At 36.5% G+C, this 19,686-nt stretch overlaps 1 protein-coding gene across 1 annotated transcript in view; it reads left to right on the plus strand.

Moving 5' to 3' along the window:
- The window catches only part of ATP9B (ATPase phospholipid transporting 9B (putative)), a 161,593-nt gene that overhangs the window by 48,823 nt on the left and 93,084 nt on the right, over positions 1-19,686 (plus strand). The window contains exon 7 of the mRNA XM_030445840.1: positions 3,652-3,703. Within this exon, the coding sequence (XP_030301700.1) occupies positions 3,652-3,703 (52 nt within the window). The remainder of the gene's footprint in view (positions 1-3,651; positions 3,704-19,686) is intronic.

Consider the following 19,686-nt stretch of genomic DNA (forward strand, 5'->3'; position numbering starts at 1 on the left):
TGCAGTTTCTGTGCCAGCTAGGTTTTCTGCAGGCTGCCCGCATTCTCCACCAGATGTAGCGGGAGGAGCCATTCTTGCTCCTAGGGCTGCTCCTGAGGCCTCGGGGTTTAGCCCATTCCTGGACGATGTCCTAGGGCTGTTCCTGGGGCTCCGGGATCTACCCCTTCTTGCCTGCTCCTGGGGCTCCTTGAGCTGTGGGCTTCTCCATCCTCACTGAAGAGTGAGAGCTCTCTCTGTGGGTGTCAGCTGCTCTCTTATTGGCCCCGTGCTCCTGCACATGCTCAGGAGGGAGGCCAGACACATGTGAACCCACACCCACTCATCAATAACTCAGGGCACCTGGTCCTGTCTCACTACACATGAGGGAAAGGTTCTTCCCTGAGAAGAGTTAGTCACTGTAATAGACACTTCAGGGGAGTGGTCAGAACACCAAGCCTGGCAGAGTTCAAGGAGTGTCTGAATGATGTTCTTGGACAAATTAAAGAAGCAGGGAGTTGGACTTGGTGGTCCTTATGGGTCCCCTCCAACTTGAGGTGTTCTATCATTCTGCAGTTTTGTCAGGCATAAGGGCTTCAGTTGACTTCAAGTACTAGCAAGTACTGGTACTTCAAGTACTTCAAGTACTAGCAAGTACCAGGTTAATGTTTAATTTACTGAATGTAAAATGTGTTCTCTGTGGAAGTTAGTAATGATTTGTCAAAACATGATTATTATAACTTTCAGTTAGTTTAGTATTTTGGGTGTTGGTTAAGCATTTCAGCTTGTTAAAAAGTAAATGAAAGTTTGTAGGCATGAAACCAGTAACCTGGAACTTGTGTAATGGATTTATGTCAGAGCTGGTGGGGAAGCTGAAAAAATGTATAGCTAATCTATGTGAAGACTGGATATCTCTTTAATTGTTATTGTCATTTAATGAAAGATTTATTTAATATTAAAGCTTCCTTTCCCCTTTCTTTTTCTTTCCTCTCATAAGTGTAAAATAATATAGCATATATAATATATATAGTATATATCATATAGAGCACATATCATTTATGGTTAAGTTGAAAATTTTACTGCTTTTTTTTTTTTTCTGGTTGAATCTGGGCTTATGATGGATAATAAATTTCACTACATACTTATTTTCATTTATAAGGCAAGATTCCAGAAGCTGGTACACTAGCTGCAGTTGCAGCTGAGCAGCTTCTTCAAGGTGAATACCATTGACATACAAACAAGTACATGAATTTTTCACTCTTTGTACTTTAACAAATAAATGGGAATTTTTGCAAATCAGGAAGTATCCATCCATGAAAATGCATAATTTTAAGCTATGAGGGGATTTTCACTAAGCACATAGGACATTCAGGTAAAACAGAACATTCAGGTATTTTCTAGTGTTTCTAAACTTGCCTATTTTCCAAGCATCTTGTTTCTTGTGATAGTTCCATCTCTTAACCCTCAGTGGCCCTTCTATACTGAACTTTACATCAACAGAGAATATGGGTTTTTTTTTTTTACTCTGTGAAGTGTCCTGAAATGTTGAAATGGAGGACTGGCTTGACTCAAATGAAGAAAAATACCCCTCTCTGTTTGTGTTAATTCTTCTAGGATGTTTTTGAATGTCTTTGCTGATGCTGTGGTCTGTTCTATTGCCCAGATATCTGTTGGGATAAGTACATTCAGAGCTGCTACATGCTGAGTGCACTTGAATTTCATGTAAAAATAATTCTGTACCCATTACATTTTTCTTGAATAGTTACATCTTTGTACTAAGCCATACAATTTCCATCTTCCACTTTGATATGGTATTGTGCCTAGGATTACCCCAACAGAATTTACAGGTGGGATTCTGTATTATATGCTCAATACAGGAGATGTTTCATTGCTCAGTGTCTTGAAGATTCCAGTTTAGCCAGATGCTATCTTCAGAGCTGTTTTTTCTGTATAAAATAACTAACCAGTTTCCCATAATTGGTAGTTTATGCACAAAACAGATCCAAAATTGAATTATTATTTTTCTTTTGATTTTGCAGCTTGATACTAATTGAAGTGTGAAACAGGAAAGAGTAGTTTGGAAATGTTCCCTGAAGTAGGTTTACAGATGTGACCCCTTTACTCCCTATCCCCTTCTGCAGCATAAGATGTTCCTCAGAACTGAGCAGTGGCCTTGGTTCTACATACAAGTCTCTAGATTCTAGTAACTAGAAACATCAAGTGTCATTGGTCCTAGAAGCAGACAGTGACTGAGAAACTTGCTGTTAATTTCAGCAAGTGCAGCTGCTTAGAAGAGACTTTTATCTGAAAGAAAAAATATAAGACAGAAAATTAGTTCCATCCTGGCCCAAACAAAGATGGTCAGCTACATTTTTCTTTGTCACTCAAATGGACAGTTGAGCTCTTAAAGAATAAAAAGGTGAGCCCCAGATATGCAGTGACTTTCAAAGCAGTATCAACTAAGGATAACAGGAAACCCGAAAGAACTTCTCAAATTCATGTGCTTTCTATTTGAAAAACATTTGTACATTATATTCTCTTGACAAGTAATCTGAAATTAATATTAAATATTTTTATCATGACACTAGTGAAGACATTGCTAATAATCCACTGAGATTTCTTATTTAGTTAAAAATAGTCTGTAAAATAAATTAAAGTGAATGTTTGTGTTTAACTTCAGTTTCAAACAGTACATAGCATACTGGACTCAAGTCCTGATAGGAAAAAAATGCAATTCAGTACAATATATTTTCTCATTGCTCTCTATACTGTTCACTCGGGTTACTGTCTGCTTAATCTGTGGCTTTTTTCCTTTCCAGTTTCTCTTCAGATTTTGAATTGTTGGTTATTTTTAATTTCCCATCTTTGCACTCTTGTTGACAAGGTATAACTACAGATAATGCAAACGTGGTAGGATTTGACTAGCCACATAGCAGATAGCATTTAAGTGGGAAGGTGGTATTGTTAATTTTGTTCAATCTATGAAATCTTAAATTGGCCTTTCTGTGGTAAATAAAAAATTGAGAATGTGATTTGGTACAGATAGTTCTGTGCTTGAAAGGGAAATGGTAGAATAGGTGTGCAGATGCATTTGACTGTGACTATGACTCTATGCCTTAGTATTTAAGAAAGTCTATTGGTTTTTTGCCTTTTTATAAAGGAGAGGCTTATAGATGTGTGAAATTGGAAAATCGTGTACCCTGACTTGCTGTTTCCTCTGTGTATGTTTGTGTGTGTTGAGAGGAGAATGAGGTATACACAATGTTTGCCACTTGAGTGCTAAGACATGTTTTAAGTGTCACTTTTATTATATATGCTGTCAGTTTTGCTCAGTGAAAATGGTTTTAAAATATTTCAATTAGATATTTGTATTCTAAAACTACTATTTTCAGGCCAGAAAATGTAAATCTGTTGTAGTTCTTTAGATATTTATGATTCACTTATAAAGAACATCTGAAAGGATTAGCTGTAGCTTGCTTATTGTATAATTTTTTGAAAATATCGATTTCTGAATTGCAAATGCTGAATGTAAAGTACTATGAGAAATCCTATTTTAATTGAGTTTCAATCCAAGTGTGACCCTTTGGTGATAGATCTTGACTGGACATTTGATGGAATTAACTTTTTTTTTTCCTACTAACTAAAAATGTACCTTTTTTCTCCCCCCCCTCTCAGAATCAGCGAATCCCATCTGACATGGTGTTTCTCAGAACATCGGAAAAAACTGGTATGTTTTGATAATTCTGAGTCATTACATGTAAGTTTGTGGTTGCAGTAAGATTTTAGGTTGTGTATTGTGGCCAATATGAAGTGTTCAATTAGATATATGGTAGGAGATCTACCCTTGATCAGATTAATAAAAAAGGGTCTATGAGACACTACACTTGGACTATAAAACAGGAGAAATCTTACTATAAACATGAGACCTTTATAGCTATGCTCTTCTAGATAGATTATTTTCATGACTTATTATAATAAAACATTTAAGCAAAGCAAGTATATTTAAAATAGCATACTTAATATTACTTGATTGTATTTTAAATGGTTTCTAAGTAGTCGTTATCATTTAAATGTCATGTGATCATATTTCAGTTGTTAAATTGAAAAGAATGGATATCTGACCCTACTGATATGTTGTTAAAATATTTTAAACATGCATTAAAAACCTGAAATAACTTTTTTTTTTTTTTAAACTTAGAAATAATACTGCCTTTTGGTCAGAAAAAAACACCAAACAATTTTATTTGTTGAGAGAAAGAAAAATACTTCTTGTTAGCTCTGTTTGTCAACATTTTTTAATCTTTGAGAAATTAGTATCTCCCTTTATAGGAAGCCTATAAATTACAGCTGTTTTGATTAAAGTTTAGGAATTGCTACTGGATGCCCCTCATATAACTCAACTGAGTTTCCATCCTTTATATTACCATTTCTCTTCAGATCCTGAAGAACTGTCTGATATTTGTCAGACAGCACTAAATTTCACAGGGGTAATAGCTGTGATATTGGTAAACCCTTTAGTAGTGACACTTGGTATTTCACTATACCACTGAAGTTCTATCATATATTTCAGATAAAAGGCTGAATTTGCAGAAGTCATTTGCAAGAAAAGACAAATATTTCTGAAAACCTACACAACACTACTAAAGCTATATATTTGCTAAAAGAAAAAGAAATTATTGTGCAGTTACTGTGTCTTGCTAATGACTTTTAAATGCTGATACGATGCACTAGACAATCTATAACTGGTCCAGACTGACAAAGTTTCCTATAATCTGTATATAATGTTCATCTTGATTAACCACCCTCTCTGGTTCAGAAAATACGGGCTTTTCTTTTTATTCTCTCCCACAGTACTTCATTGTATGAAAATGCATAATGCTTCTGATAATTAAAATCTCTTGAATCCTGCATGATTATGAAGGGATTAATAATGTTTCTTATTGGGCTATTCAGAAGGTCATCTTTTCCCACTGGCCTGGAAACTTCCATCTGAAAGCACAGCTTCTTGAAAAATAGAAAGTAGGAGGACTTCTGCACCTGTAAAAGAATTACTTTTAAGTTAGAATCATAGACATAGGATTTTCAGGGTTGGCAGGGGCCTTTAAGATCATACAATACCCCTGCTATGGGTAGGGACACCTCCCACCAGATCAGGTTGCTCAGAGCCCTTTCCAACCTGGCCTTAAAGACTTCCAGGGATGGGGCTTCCACCACTTCTCTGTTCAGCCTCTTCCAGTGTCTCAGCACCCTCATGGTGAAGAACTTTTTCCTAACATCTAATCTATATCTACCCTCCTCTAGTTTGAATCCATTCCCCCTAGTCCTGTCACCACCTGACACCCTAAAAAGTCCCTCACCAGCTTTCCTGTAGCCCCCTTCAGATACTGGAAGGCTACAATAAGGTCTCCTCAGAGCCTTCTCCTCTCCAGACTGAATAACCCCAACTCTCTCAGTCTCTCTTCATAGCAGAGGTGCTCCAGCCCTCTGATCATCCTCCTGGCCCTTCTCTGGACACATTCCAGCACATCCATGTCCCTCCTGTAACAGGGTCTCCAGACCTGGATGCAGTACTCCAGGTGGGGTCTCAGGAGAGCAGAGCAGAGGGGGAGAATCACTTCCCTCGAGCTGCTGGCCACGCTTCTCTTGATGCAGCCAAGGATCTGGTTGGCTTTCTGGGCTGCAAGTGGACACTGATGGCTCATGTTGAACTTCTCATCCACCAGCACTCCCAAGTCCTTTTCCTCAGGGCTGCTATGTCCTGAGCATGCCACATATAAGTGTTAGAAGGTTAGTATGCATGTTGATCCAAAATTTTGCTAATCTTTACTAGCTGAATTGGATTAGGTGCTATGTGTTTAGGCATTTGGAAACAATTGTTGTCCACTCTAGGACAGGTATTTACCAGTTGTAATTTCTTTAAGTGGTTTGTGTACAGTAGAAATGTGTAGGAAACATTTTGCAGAGTTGAGCATTGTAGGAGCATCAGGAACTGTTCATCTGGTGAGAGGTAGCTTGCTGTGCTTAATTAAAATCCTTGTAGCAATTTGCATCAAATGCATTGTCACTGCTGGAATAAATGAACAAGAAGAAGAGGAGACCTACTTTGCAATAAAACAAGTTCTTAAATTACATATTTTTCATATCTACACTATAGCATGTGTTTGTCCATATTCTTAAATCCCTGGATTCTGTTTGTGAGATTACAAAAGGCTGTGTAGTCTCCCTTCCCTATAGTACTAGTAGTTGAAGGATGAGGCACAGGTTGAGTTGTCAATAAAAAAATCCAGGCCAGAAAGGCATCTGCACAGGATACCTGTGTCTTCACTGGAATATATATGAATAGTAAATTGTAATAGTAAATATGTTTACTATAACTCTTTGTCAGATATAGATTGAAGGAGGGAAACAGGGTGAATCCCTGTCATAAATGTGTGAAGAAAAACATCTTTGAAAGCGAACGTCATCAAGTCTACTTCAGTCAGCTTTCTAAGAACATCATAATTTTTTTCTGTAAGATGCTACATTAATTTGCTGTCTATAAAATCTACTCTTGAAATAAGTTTAATGTGTTCTAACAGTAATTTACCATTTCATTTTCAAAGTACTCAAAAGGATTTTTAAAATCAGTTGTGCATCTACTCTGTAAATGTTCAATATAATGTAAAGTGAGTAAAGGGCAAGCTGAGCGAGATCTTCCCAGAATTCTGATACAAAATATTTTATATACAGTTCTGCTGCACACAAAATGTGATTTTTATGTAAGCATGTGACAGGGTGACTAGTTATATTGGTAATGCACTTTTTTAAAAACAAACAAAACCCACAACAAAAATAATCCCCTAAAATACAAGCATATGGCAGTAATTGTTTTTTGACTAAAGAGTGAACACTTACATCTGTAATTGTTTCTTCCTGGATGTTGCAGTTTTGACTGATTTATGGTTTAATTTATAGTTGATGCTTTAAGTACTTTGTAAAACACATTAGATTTTGCATGGTTTTATGTTCTGTATGTAATTTTATCTTCTGTGCCATAAAACAGTTTAACTATAACTTCTTACTATAAATCTGCGAAGAGTAAATCGAAGAGTTTGAACTATTCTGAAAATCCAATCCACCCTGTAAGCTTCTTTTGGGGAAAAGTACTATTTTCCAACTTCAATATTTACATTACATATTAATGTATTGTGCAGGATTGGGTTATTCTGTGTCATCAGCGAAAAAAAGGAGCTATTATAAATGAACAGCTTACAAAGTTCAGCCTAAAACTATTCCGACTTTTTTTCATTCAAGTGGCATGTGCTTGATTTCCTCCCCTTCTCCTTCCCTTCCACCAACCTCCCAAAATGCCCTTTAGGGATGTTGAGTTTTTTAGGATATGTTATTATTAACATTCACATATGTTAGTATTAACTCTCATAGCAGAAGCTGAATTTCAGTGAATCAAGCTTAGTTGGAGGTCTTTTTTCTTTTTTCTTTTTTTTTTTTTTTACTGTATCACCTACATTGCCTTTCAGCTAGACTATCCCTGTGTAACGTAATTACTTGGTGCTGATTGTGTAAATGTATCTAATTTCTAATATTCTTCTGGATATTTTAATCATTCTTTTAGAAGAGTTATTCTAAAGAATAACATAGGTGGGTCTTTGTTTTGTATTCATGTTCTGTAACACTGGTATTGCTCTCTTTCATGAAAGGAGGCAGCTAGATGGCTGTTTGGATTTTGAGTTAGGATTGCTTCCTGAGGGGATGTTGCTGGTAGAAATCACTCCTCTGATGTGAATTCTTTGCTGCTGTCAGGCTCCCCATATAACAAAGTTTTCTACAAGTTCTTAGTGGACTTTCAAAATAATAAAAAAATTAAGAGAAAAGACTGTAACAGTATCAAGGTTTTACATAAATACAAAAAAAAATGGGGGAAGGTTAAGGCTAAATGTCTGTATTTTGCTTTTGTTCATTACATATGGCAAAGATGGCAAACAATTTTGTTCCTGTATCTCTTTAAATCCAGGAAATAGTAACTTACTGGTGTAGACATTCCAAAATACTGTATGTATACATACAAGTGTATAATGGAAGCAATAGGGAAATGGGAGATAATTTACAAATTCACCCAATCCCTTGATTGTGAAAAACTTTTCATTCCTTTCAAGGTAATGCCAGTTGCACAGTTGTTACATCTGGCATTGTTCAAATCTCTTTTACATTGCTTTGGTCTTAAATATGTAAGTCCATCAGATGGCATAGCAGAGTCACAGGATGATTGAAGTCGGAAGGAATCTCCAGATACCATCTAGTCCAGCAACCCTGCTCAAGCAGGACCACCTAGAGCAGATTGCCCAGGAGCCTGTCCACACTTTTGTGTATCTCCAAGGAGGGAAATTCTGCAGTCTCTCTGGGCAAGCTGTGCTAGTGCTCAGTAATCACCACAGTTAAAAAATAAAAATTCTTGCTTCCTGATGTGCAAAGAGAACCTCATGTGCTTCAGTTTGTGCCTGTTGCCTCTGGTCTTGTCAATGTACACCAGTGCAAAGACCTAGTTCAGTCTTTGCACCCTCTCTTCAGGTATTTATACACACTGATGACATCTCCCTAGGGCCTTCTCTTCTCCAGAGTAAGCAGTCCCAGCTCTCAGACTTCCCTGATATGCAAGGTGTTTCAGTCTGTCATCTTTGTTGCCCTCTGTTGGAGCTTCTCCAGTATGCCATCACTTGTACTAGGAGCCCAGAACTGGACACAGGTCTCCAGCTGTGGCCTCGCCAGTGCTGAGCCATAGGGGAAGACTCAGCTGCCTCAACCTGCTGGCAACACTTGGTCTGACACAGCCCAGGATACCACTAGGTTTCTTTGCTGCAAGGACATGTTTCTGGCTCATGGTGAATCTGGTGACTGCCAGCTGGTTTCCAGTTGGGTGGCCCTTAGATTATACTGGTGTGTGGTCCTGTTCCTCACCAGGCGCAAGATTTTGCACTATTTTTTGTTAAATCAGAGCTTCTTCTCAGCCCATTTCTTCAGCTTGTTGAGGGTCCTTTTGAACATCTGTTCCATAGTTTCTTGAATTTTATTTATGAAACTCCTTAAAAATAGTATATTTACTGAGGCACAGATTACTAGTCACAATGTTTATATTTTTCAGAGCTGCAACAAGAAGAACAATCTCACTTTTAATAAAATTTGTAGTTAAGGGTTTCCAGTATTCTTGTAGTTAGCAATAATGGAATGAGTAAAATGTGGGAATACTATGAAAATAATTTCTTTTGAGGCGTTGTAGAAATTATCTGTAGCAATACAACTGCCTCACATATGATGGTTTTTAAAAATTGTAACCATTTTACTGGCGTAAACAGTGCAATGCAAGTAATAGGCTAAGTCATTCATACAGCTTTTTTGCTGTTGGAAGGAGCTCTGAGTAAACTAGCAAGACTTAGTGCAGACTCTACCTTCTCAAACAAGTCTGCTGATCAAAGAATTATTTTGAGAATTATGTACTCTCAAGCATTTCTCCGCAGAAAGAGAGCATTGTGCTGGCAAGTATTTATTTTAAAGGTCTAGTTTTGTAAATCTGATAATGCAAAGATTAGAGTATTTGTTTCTTAATATGAATCCCCAAACTTGCTGCAAGTATAAATGTAATAAATTTGATTCAAGTAGTATCTGTTGATTCTGGACAGTTAGGAATAGGTGTTCTATAAACAACTTAGTTGTCTGGGCCTCAGCCTGTTCTGGAACCTCAAAGCAGCAGAAAAAATGTCAGTTTGGAATTCAAGTTACGCAACTGATGTCACTTTTATCTCTTTCTAAAACCAACTACTGCAGAATAATAAGGCTGAAGGAATTGCATTTGTCACACATTCTGGAATTTTCTATTATGTTTAGAAAACAAGAATTATAAAAACTACCTGTCTAAGAGTGAAAATGTGTTGAAAATCTATTGCTATAGAGAATGATAAATGACTGGGGCTCAGTTTTGCACATACAGCCAGATAAGTTTATCTTTAGGGCATGAGTAGCTGCCAACAATCTGTCCAAACTACTTTAATCTCTTTTTATACTTCAGTTCTTATTTCATTTTTAACATTGATTTAACTTGAGCTTGAAATGCTTTGGTATCTACTTTAGCCACTGAGTAATAGTGATTCTGTGTGATCAGCTACTTGTTTAAGTCAGTTAGTATGAGTGTTATGTGGTGAAAGAAGGAGGTCATGGCAGACATTAAGCTCCTAATAGTATTGCTCTTTCTTTTATTGACATAAGATTATACCGTAAAATGTTATTTGAAGGCATGATAATATATTTCATTTCCTAATTATTTTATTTTTTTGCATACTTGGGTGAGTAGCACAATGCATGTTTTATTAGATTTGCAGCAAAATAATCAGTGACAAAGGAATAATTTACTATTTATTTCTTGTGCTAAAAGAAACCCTGTAAGGAGACAGTGTTAGGAATAAGTTTGCCTGTTCCTGCACTCCAGAGATAATGCGTTTCCCTAGAATTTCAGAGAGCTTGGCATGGCTGAGGTAGTCTGAGTATCTTGAAATACCAAACAATTCTGCCAATTTTGGGAAACAGCTTAGAAAAGCTGAAGATGAGAATCCTCAAAGTGATTCTCAGAGACAGGGCAAGTCACGCAAACAAACTAGTATATATTTATAACTGATAGACTTTGGATATGTTGCCAAAGTTTTTGAAAATAAAAGACAGAATTTATTCTTGTAGAAGTTAAATTTAATAATATTGAATAGAAGCAATTTTTAATGTGTGTTTGGTAAAGTATCTGTTCAAGATTGATACAACATATAGTGGTTTTTTTAGAAATACTGTTATCTTTTATTCTGTTACAGTATTTAATTTTGGGGGAAGGGTTGTTTGGGGTTTTTTCCCTATCTGAAGACTTTATTGGGCAAGCTGTCAACATTAACTTAAACTCTTCAAAATGTTTGGAAAATGTGTCTTCGTCATCCTCATCTATGTTATGAAAAAGGAATTTCTGCATAACCTGTGAAGTTCTTATTATTAAATCTTTGCATGTGGACCTGTTGCTTCTTCCCAGGTTCCTGCTTGGTAAATGAGAATGTGCAAAAGCTCAATTTTTAAACCAAAGTTTTATCCTCTTGTTTTTCACATGCCTTTTGTAATCTGATGGCTTTGCCAACTCCTTTGACTTGTACTTTTCTGTGCTTAAGCTGTATATAAGATACCAGAGCCGGTTCTAATTTAGTTAATGGGATAATTTTCAAGTTGATAACTTTTCTGCTCCTAAAATCTTCCAAGACTAAACCAGTCGATTCTGGTATATTTGGCTGTACTCTTAGCTCAGTCTCCTCTGTTTGCTTGTGAGTTCTGCTCTCATCACGAGAGAAAATGTTCCCTAAGTCAGCTACAAGCACTTTTCTTTGAGGTGCATATGTAATTTTCATAGAATCATAGGAAGTTAGGGGTTCAAGTTAGACCTGGAAAGATCATCTAGTCTAACTCCCCCTGCCAGAGCAGGGTCACCTACAGCAGGTCACACAGGAACACATCCAGGGGGGCTTTGGATGTCTCCAGGGAATGAGACTCCACAACCTCCCTGGGCAGCCTGTGCCAGTGCCCTGTCACCCTCACAGTGAATATTTATATGGAACTGCCTGTGCTACAGTTTATAATAATTGCCTCGTGTCCTATTATTAGTCAGCCCTGAAAAAGGCTTTACTCTGTCCTTCTGTCATTCAACCCTTACATATTTATAAACCTGATGAGGTCCCCCCTCAGTCTCCTCATCTCCAAGCTGCAGAGCCCCAGCTCCCTCAGCCTTTCCTCATAAGGGAGATGTTCCACTCCCTTCATCACCTTGGTCTCTCTGCTCTGGACTCTCTCAAGCCATTCCCTGTCCTTCTGGAACTGAGGGGCCCAGAACTGGACACAATATTCCTCACCAGCCCTCACCAGGGCAGAGCAGAGGGGGAGGAGAACCTCTCTGGACCTTCTAACCACCCTCCTTCTAATGCACCCCAGGATGCCATTGGCCTTCTTGGCCACATTGCTGGCTCATGGTCGTCTTTCCATGCAGTAGCATCCCCAGGTCCCTTTCACCTATTTTTGTATTACTGGTCTATAGAAATATCTAAGTGCATTAGGGAGGTTGATATAGGGGAGAGAGACTTATGCTCTGCTGTCAGAGTTCTCAAATCAGAGAGTCTGTTTAGTCAATATTCTTTAAATGTTTTTCATGTGTACTTGTGGCATCAATGTTAATATGTGCTTTGCGTTAGGACCAGAAAACTAATTTAATTGATTTTGATTTTTTTTTTCTATCCAAAAAAGAAGGAAAACTAGTTTAAAAGTCCTAATTCCTGATTCCATTTCTGTTATGATAGCCAGCAGTTCAGTGATTGTCCTGTGTAACTACTGCATATCTGGTTGTACTTTTTAAGAAGGATCCTAATGAATCTGTAAAGAAAGATGCAGTACTTGCACAAGAAGCTCTCCTTGTACATTTTAAATAAGAACCAAGTTTCCAATTGTAAACCAGGATGTTTTCTTGGAAGAGCCAAATGAACACTGTGTTAAGGACAGAAAAATGGAAAATGCCAGTTGAATTCAGTATATAGACCAGAATAATGATATGATATTAAAACACATGGTGCTTATGGAATAGTATTCATGGAACAGTATCATGTTAGACATTTTTCCTATTTTAATGGGCCCTCAAACTGTTTTGCAGTAGAACCAGTTTTTTGTTAAATGACTGTAAACTCTCTGGTGGCAAAAGGTTCTGTTTTGTTCCTTTTACCTATACAGATGAGCAGCATATTTTGTATCGGTGGTTTGTAACCCCAGTTAATTCAGCTTGCTGTAGTAGGTTGTGCTAGGTGGGGGTTTTCTCCTGTTGTGGTACAATTACTTTTGGAAAATAGTTTCATTTTGATTCAGTTGAAGGAAGTTATACCTTCTAGTGCTTGTCAAGAAACATGCTTCTGATACAAACATATGGAGTAAATATTGAAATAAATATTGAGTGTTGAAGATGTGAGCAGAATTAGTTTACAAGTGAATGAACAAAGCTGAAAATATTCTCAAGGTTTTTGTATTTTAATCAGGCAATGTGTTTGGAGTATTCATGGGACAGATCACAATCAGTTACTTCATTTCTAAATGTTAAAATCAACTAGAATAGCAGTCTAAGCAAATGCACAAACATGGATTATTGTCAATGAAATTTTTTTTGCTGATTGTATAAAAGTTAATGATAAAGCTGATATGTGCCAAGTACAGCACTTACTTTCATACCACCATAAAGTGGCATTCCAACCTCCTTCACCTTTTTTTTTTTTTTAATCTAAGAAGTGAGAACTTTTTCAGTCTTCTGAGCATTCTGTGTGAGAGTTTTTGATTCAGTCAGTAAACTGAAGATGTAAATAATTCACATTATCTTTTTTTCTGTACAACTGGGTTTCTCCTAAGAGATTACCAGAATGTATCAAATGTATCAAAAGAATAATGAAAGCTGTGCATCAAATACTATTAAATGGAAAAGATAAATTAGTGCTTGAGTATACTTCTCTATGTCTCAGAATAATATGAATCAGTAAGTTAACATTTGAGAATGTGAATATGAATGTAGATGCTTTGCTTTTTGCTGGGTTGGTTTTGTTTAGTTTTTACTTGGAACATTGTTGGCTATATGTATGATAATTCCATAATGTTTTTAATAAAAATAGAACCGAAAATTCCGAAGGCGTCCTAAATCAATATAGCAATTCAAAAAAGATGCAGTGTGATCAGGGTTGGATTAAAAGCACCTGTGTTCTTGTCAATAAGGAACTGTGATGAGTTTGGAAGTATCATATTGACATGTATTAATACATGGTATCCTATAAGACCATCAGTTGATTGTTTAGAATGTAAATTAACATGTTGATAGATCCAGTGCTTGATGGCTTAAATTCCAATTAATCAGTTGATTCATCAGTTTCTTAATTCAGATCAAATATCACAAGTACACGCAGTTCTCTCATGGTCTGAGGAGAAATTAATGCTTTAAAACTAATTTAATCGGTCTTATAAAAATGCCACTACATTTTTTGATTGCATCTTATGTGGTGGCATTGTAGCTTAAATGGGATGTTTCAGGTGTCCTGTTTTTTGTTTTTTTGTTTTGTTTTTTTTTCTCCCTCCTTAGAAGCTATTATAATTGAAAGCTTCTTGTTTATTGGTAAATGAAACTCTATAATCCAGCATGTCATCCTGGTGCTGCTGTTCATCTTGTCATCAGCTTAAAATTTTCACGTACATTGTCACGTAAGTAATATAAATGATTTAAAACTTAAGTTGTTTGAAAATTATCTGGTGTTAGGTACGTAAAGTCCAAGTCCAGTTTTCTTTTGCTGGTTTTATTCTAGTAACCCATCTCTTTCAAATATTTTTGACTTAAAGCAGAAAGGCCAGTAATACTGCTGGACAATATATTGCTGTTTAGGACACTACAGTTTCATGTGCCACTCAGTGACCCATCAGTTAATTCATCAACACTTGACACAGGCTCTTGACTGGGACACTTATACCAGTTGATCTTAATTTGATTGCTGTTAAAAACCTTCCTTTCCTGACAATTGTTGTCAGTTATACAAAATAAAATCAAGTATTCATAAGTAGGATGTAATGGGATGCAGACAGATTTAATAATTCAGTTTTGCTGAAGCTTGAAAGTAGTTAGTTGTAGCTATTGTTCTCATTTGTAAAAAATTCATTGAATACAGCTTTTGTGAGAAAAGACAGACATAATTTTATTGATTTAGATTTGACTGAGAGAAATCCAGACTTGTAGTGGTGATTTAGCAATATTTCTGTTTAAGAATAAGTGACATGAATTATCAGTTACATATTACTTTAAATGTAACAATTTAATATTTTTTAGACTAACCTAAGTGTACACTCTCTATGGGTTTTTTTGGATCATATATTTGTAATGGAATGTGGAACTCAACCCTGAACTTATGCAGACGAAAACAATACCTTTTGAATATTGGATGATTGGTCTTTAAATATGCTTGTAAAACATGCGTATTTCTGCATATCTGCTATATACAACAAAATTATACTTGCTTTTCTCTGATGCATCCTAGCCAAGTAGAACATGAAAATGTGTGCTATAGCATATATGAATTATACCTATGAATTCTCTCTAGTGTTTACTTGCAAGACTTTTAAGTTTGCTAGTATCTGGCAAAAAATTGCAAGCAGAAATCTGTGAATTTTTATGTTGTCCAAGAAACAATTAAATATGGCTTTCAGAACTTCTGTGTTGTTGATTGGCTTCTTATATACTGTTCTTTACTGTGTATACTGATGTTTGTAACAAATACAGTGTGTGGGTTGGCTGTTAAAACTCTGAAGAGATTTGAATGTACTTGTGAAATCTAAAAATGGAAATATTTAAAAAAAAATTTTACTTCAAAATTCTGGTATAAATAGGTGATGTTGAAGACAAAATCAGCTGTAATATTTCTCAAAGCAAGAGCAGAAAAGGTGAAGGACAGAAGTGTGGAAGTAGTTTATAACATCTCATTTACGTAGTAATTTTTTAATGCTAGTCAGACTAAGTTATTCGTTTGTTTTTTTCCCTCTGAATTTAGAATCCTATCTCATCCCACCCCATTCCATGACTTAGAGCTTCTTTCTCAGTTTTCTCTTTCTCTTCTTTCTTTTCCCTTCTTTCAGACTGGGAATTTGGAGTTGGGAAATGAAAATTAACTTCTGAATTCTTGATAATTGAGTTCTTGAGGCCTTGGAGGGCCTCATCCCTGGAGGTATTCAAGGAGATGCTTTTGACGAGGCTCTGAGCAACCTGATCTAGTTGAGGTTGTCCCTGTTAACTGCATGGGTTTTGGACTAGATGATCTTTAGAGGTCCCTTCCAACCCAAATTATTCTGTGATTCTATGATACAGGATAAGTGGGATAGTTTTGTTTCTTATGGCAAGAAAACCATCTTAATTTCTCATGTTGCTATTAGTTAAGAAACCTGGCCAGTCCTGGAAATCAAGTACTTGAAGTGTCCTTCCAGTACTTGAAGGTGCTGGAGAGGGTGCAGAGAATGGCAGCTAGGCTGATTCGGGGTATGGAGAACAGGTCTTGGGAGGAGAAGCTGAGGGAGCTGGGACTGTTCAGCTGAGAGGAGACTGAGGGAGAGACCTTATCATTCTTTACAGCTCCCTGGAAGAAGGTTGTAGTGAGGCAGGTGTTGGCCTCTCCTCCCTGGTGACTGACAGTAGGACAAGAGGAAATGGGTTCAAGTCGTACCAGGGGAGGTTCAGATTGGATATTAGGGAAAATTTCTTCATCAAAAAAGTGGTGAAGCATTGGAATTGATTGCCCAGGGAGGTGATGGAGTGGTTGGACTTGATGATCTTGAAGGTTCTTTCCAACCTTGATGATTCTGTGAGTCTATGATTCGAAGTCGGATCTACCGATCCAAGCAAGATGGTCTTGCTCTACCAGGGGGTTTGAACTGGAAAATTTCTAGAGGTCCCTTCCAACCCTACCATTCTGTGATTGGCATACTTTCCCACCTTCTCTTTGTAAAAGCAAAAGCACCAGCTTCTCATGATCAAGAAGAAAACATGGAGGAAGCTCTGTCTTTTTGTGATGCCATTCTACCTTATTTTTCTGTACCATTTTCAGAATCTGATTTGCAGAAAATTTTCATGAGTTGATGCATATATTTTGAGGTATTTTGATTCAGTTATGCAGTCTTGGATTATTCAACAGCCATACTTACATGACTGGTAGGATATTCTGCTTTTCTCTGGTTATTTTAGGATACCACTAGGCCACTAAGAAAAATCCTGTTGCAGTCTCTTACTAAAGAGCCTTTCCCTTAAAACATCCCTGAAAGAGCAATGTATGTAACCCAGAGGCGTGTATGTAATACACAGGATGTACTACAATTGACAGTTTTGTTTCCACAGCAAACTAAACCAATTTCTCCATGGTAGCTAAGAAGTTATTTCCACAGTTATTTTTCCAGAAGTTATTTTTCCACAGCAATTCCTGGTAATCAGGTTAGAAAGACAAGATATTTTTAACACTGACCTAAAGCATTCTGTGAAAGTACAAAAAAATAGTTTTTTATTAAACTGGTTTGGTTTTGCTTGCTTTTTTATTATTTTTTTGACTGGGAAGGAGGGGAAAATGGTTCTAATAATTTTAAAATGGAGCTGTTAAAATGGCCACTTTTCAGAAGACCTAGATTCTTAGAAGTTTTATGTACTACTGACTCAAATACCTTCCAAAGGTAAAGTAAGGGTGACTTCCACACGGTACACAGTGGGGAATACTTTGCAGGTGAAAAGTTGTTTTTCTGTAGTTTTGCTAATTACATATTTAATCACCGACATTTATAGATTATTTAAAACAGGTTTAAAATCAGTGTATCATAGTATAACTTCAATTGCTTAGCCAAATCTGCTGCAGTATTTAAGTTAGAGAAGAGGATTGCATTGTTTCAGTTTTGCTGTTGTGATCACTATTGAAAGCTGACTTGGCAGAAAGCAGTCCCTTTTTCTGGATAAAAGGGAAAGAGGCTCTGAGATAAGTTATTGACAAAATTAACTGCTGAAGTGGAGAGGAAATGCAGCTGGCCAATACATGTCATAGTGTGAGCTCTATTAAATGAATATATGTGCAGTCAACCATCCACAGGAGCCACCCTGGTCTTGAACTGCATTGATCTATAGTATAATTCCAAATGAAATTGATGGAAGAGAGCAACCATTGACAGGGCTGGTAAAGAGAACCATGAAATGTCTTGTATAAGAAAAGTATGATAGAAAGTAGGCTCATCTCTGCCATGGATAGAAAGTGAGGTGAAACCATGGTATTTCTAGGTTTTCCTAGGTACCTCACCCTTAGTTATAATGCAGTGTATGTTACTGAACTCTTAAAAAACTTCTTTATAGTATTTTATTTCTAGAAAAAAAATCCATAAAGAATCTTATCAAGAACTTTAAATTAAAATTTTAAAAAGGACTTCTGATACAGACTCACATTTTACAGCTCTGAGCTTTGGGTGAAATGTAGTTGTGATAATGTATTCTTAGAGTCGTTCAGATTAACATTTACAGTTTTGTTTATTTACTATGCACTTACTATAAATATAGATGTTACATGAAGGTTACATGAAGCTTCTTTCAAGGCTGTTGTGGAAAAATGCTACCTTCTAGTCATATATCATTCCAGGTGGCTTCTCTCTCAGACCATTAGCTTGTTGAACTGTTCAATTTACAGGCCTTGATGAATAAAACATTGGTTTCTGTTAGATTTTACATATACAAGGTTCTCTATTCCCTATTGAAAGAATTTCTCACTTAATTTTGTGTTCACTGGTAGGTAGCCTTTCTAAATGTGTTGACTATTAGATTCAAAGCTTATAGCATGCTTTATTCTTGTCTATGCAAGTAGACTCAAACCTGGACAAACTACAAGTTTCCTTCAGTCTAATAGCTAGCATATCACTTCTAGTGATGTAACTGCTTTGTTAGTTTTAATTTGATTTGTTGAAATATAGAAGGAATTTTTGCTATATGTGCATATGTCTATGCATGTAGTGTAACGAGGCAACCAGGTGCCACTAATAACCAGGCACAGGTGGGCTTAACACAAGCTCACGCCCACTACCTGGCAGTTAGTGGCACCTGGTTGCCTCGGTGCACTACATTGCACATTGTTTAAAATCTACAAATAACTAGAAGAATACATTTTTCTTTTACACCCATAGCACACCATAACAGTAATGTACACAGATGTGAGGCTGTGGTGTAATGGAATCTGTAATTATTATTAAAAACTATCTGAGGGCTGCTGTAGGGTTGCAATTGTGAGGAGCAGCATTAAAATGTTACCACCTTTTTTAAAGGCTTGACACTAGGTCGAAATTGTAGGAAAGTGTATGCTTTTAATACATTTGTAGTATTTATGGGCACTCTTTTTTGAATCTTACGTTAGTAACCCAAGTAATACTCGATGGTACCCATCAAACTAGTTATTGGGGTGGGGTGAGGCTCGTCACTGGTCTTAATTTTCTGTTTCAGGAAAACTGGTCTTCTGTCTGATATAAATCAAGTATACTGATTCTCTTCATTGTGCATCAGTCTGTATCCTAAACTGCCCTTGTGTGTTAAGTACTACACATGTGTTGACAGGTTTCTTTAGCCTTGGGTCCTTGTCAACTACAGATTATTAAAAAATATTTAAATATAACACATTTCAACTCGTTATTTTGAATGTCATCCATGTTAAGGGTTTATTGAAAAAACAAAAAAAAATTGTTTCAGAGAAACCAGGAGATTATAAGCAGTGGAAGTGTGTGATACCAGCAAAGAGCCAAAAATCGTGGATGTCAGTTCATTATTCTATTGCGTTGGAATCATACAAGTGATACAGTTCTAGAAAGACAAAAAACTATATCAGCTTAGAAACCTTTAAGGAACTGTTAAATAGAATTTTCCCCAACCACCCCAGTTCCTGAACAAGCATTTTAGCTACTTTTATCAGAAAAATAGTGCTATTGTGTGAAGTCTCCATCATTCCTGGAAGAAAACACAAAGGCATTCCAAAATATGGATTCTCTTCTATGTAGTACATTTATTTTAAAATTATTGTAAAGTGCCTTATTTTCTCTCTTATAAATTTTTTAATGAAAACAATGTTTTAAAGAAAAAAAATAGTT

This window comes from Calypte anna, chromosome 2 (genome assembly GCF_003957555.1).
Source record: "Calypte anna isolate BGI_N300 chromosome 2, bCalAnn1_v1.p, whole genome shotgun sequence".
Taxonomy (NCBI): Eukaryota; Metazoa; Chordata; class Aves; order Apodiformes; family Trochilidae; genus Calypte; species Calypte anna.